Source organism: Acyrthosiphon pisum, chromosome X (genome assembly GCF_005508785.2).
Source record: "Acyrthosiphon pisum isolate AL4f chromosome X, pea_aphid_22Mar2018_4r6ur, whole genome shotgun sequence".
Classification (NCBI taxonomy): Eukaryota; Metazoa; Arthropoda; class Insecta; order Hemiptera; family Aphididae; genus Acyrthosiphon; species Acyrthosiphon pisum.
The window spans coordinates 39,104,649-39,105,802 of record NC_042493.1 but is presented as its reverse complement, the minus strand read 5'-3'; the positions used below and the strand labels follow the sequence as shown (position 1 = coordinate 39,105,802).

The window sequence follows — 1,154 nt, the reverse complement described above, 5'->3', positions numbered from 1 at the left end:
CTGGGAATCCTTACTTTTGACACCCCAAAGTACCAACTAGATTAACTTTCCTATCAGAAAAGTGATTCTAGTTTAAAAAAATCTAAGTATTTTTACTGTCCTAAAAGGTGATGACAGACATAAAAATTAAAAATTTTAATTAAAAAAAAAAAAACACATTTGTAAATTCAATACATTCATCGCTCCACGCAGAATCTAAAATATAATAAGATTAAACTTCAAGTTCAAGTTAGAACAGTCTGAACAGGTTAACCTTATCTGACTAACCCAAAACTGTTATAGCATTAATTATATAGGTACCTATTATATATTTTACTAATTTAGGGGTGAAACTAAACAAATTTTGAAATTTGAGTAAAATTATGACCAATTGGTTTGGGGGGGGGGGGTTATATTTGCGGTGCAGGGCCGGTTTGATTCATCTTCCCGGGCCGAAAAAATTCGCCAATCCGCCCCTGGACATAGCGAACAATAAAAGAAATTTGCTCTTTTCGAGATAAGTCAAAAGTAGAGTCCATAGAAACACTAAAAAATTTGGCATCTTTTAATTCTTCTTTGATTCTGGCTTTTATAGATGTAGATATAGAATTTATAATCTGATTCTGACGAAGTTTTGATGTAAAATTTATTTCTGGTTTCTCTACTGAATTTTTTAAAGATTCTAAATATGAAGCAAGAGGTGAGGAATATTTTGATATTATCTTTGTAAGCTCTAAAAAATTTCCTTGGTTACCAATATTTGACCAGCTCTCACGATGTCCTCGAAATGCTACACAGTTTTGTGCTAAAAATAGTGAGACATCAATTAAAGCTTTAACAATCTCACGATTGTACATTTTATTCTGCAGTTCATTTTCTCTCATTAATGGAATTATTGGAAGAGCAGTTTGTCTCAATTTTAATTTCAATGCTGCACTCACTTGAGCTTCTGAAATTTCGTGAAGGGTCATACATTCTATGGCTTTATGCCAAGCAGAAAATCCATCTTTAACCCACGCTTTTTTGACATTTCTTCCAAAAACAATACATGAATGACAGTATATTTTGTCATTAACAATGGAATAGCTTAACCAGTCTCTTCGGACATGTTTATTCCCAGGCATTATTTTCCAATACCAATTGGTTTGAAACTACGATTTTGTTTATTAGGAGGA

At 32.2% G+C, this 1,154-nt stretch overlaps 1 protein-coding gene across 1 annotated transcript; it reads right to left on the bottom strand.

Annotated features, from left to right (window-relative positions):
- Positions 1-389: 389 nt before the first annotated feature.
- On the bottom strand, positions 390-1,103 carry LOC103310809. Its single transcript, XM_008190153.1, has one exon. The coding sequence runs from the start codon at positions 1,101-1,103 to the stop codon at positions 390-392; it is 714 nt and encodes a 237-aa protein (XP_008188375.1).
- Positions 1,104-1,154: the final 51 nt, after the last annotated feature.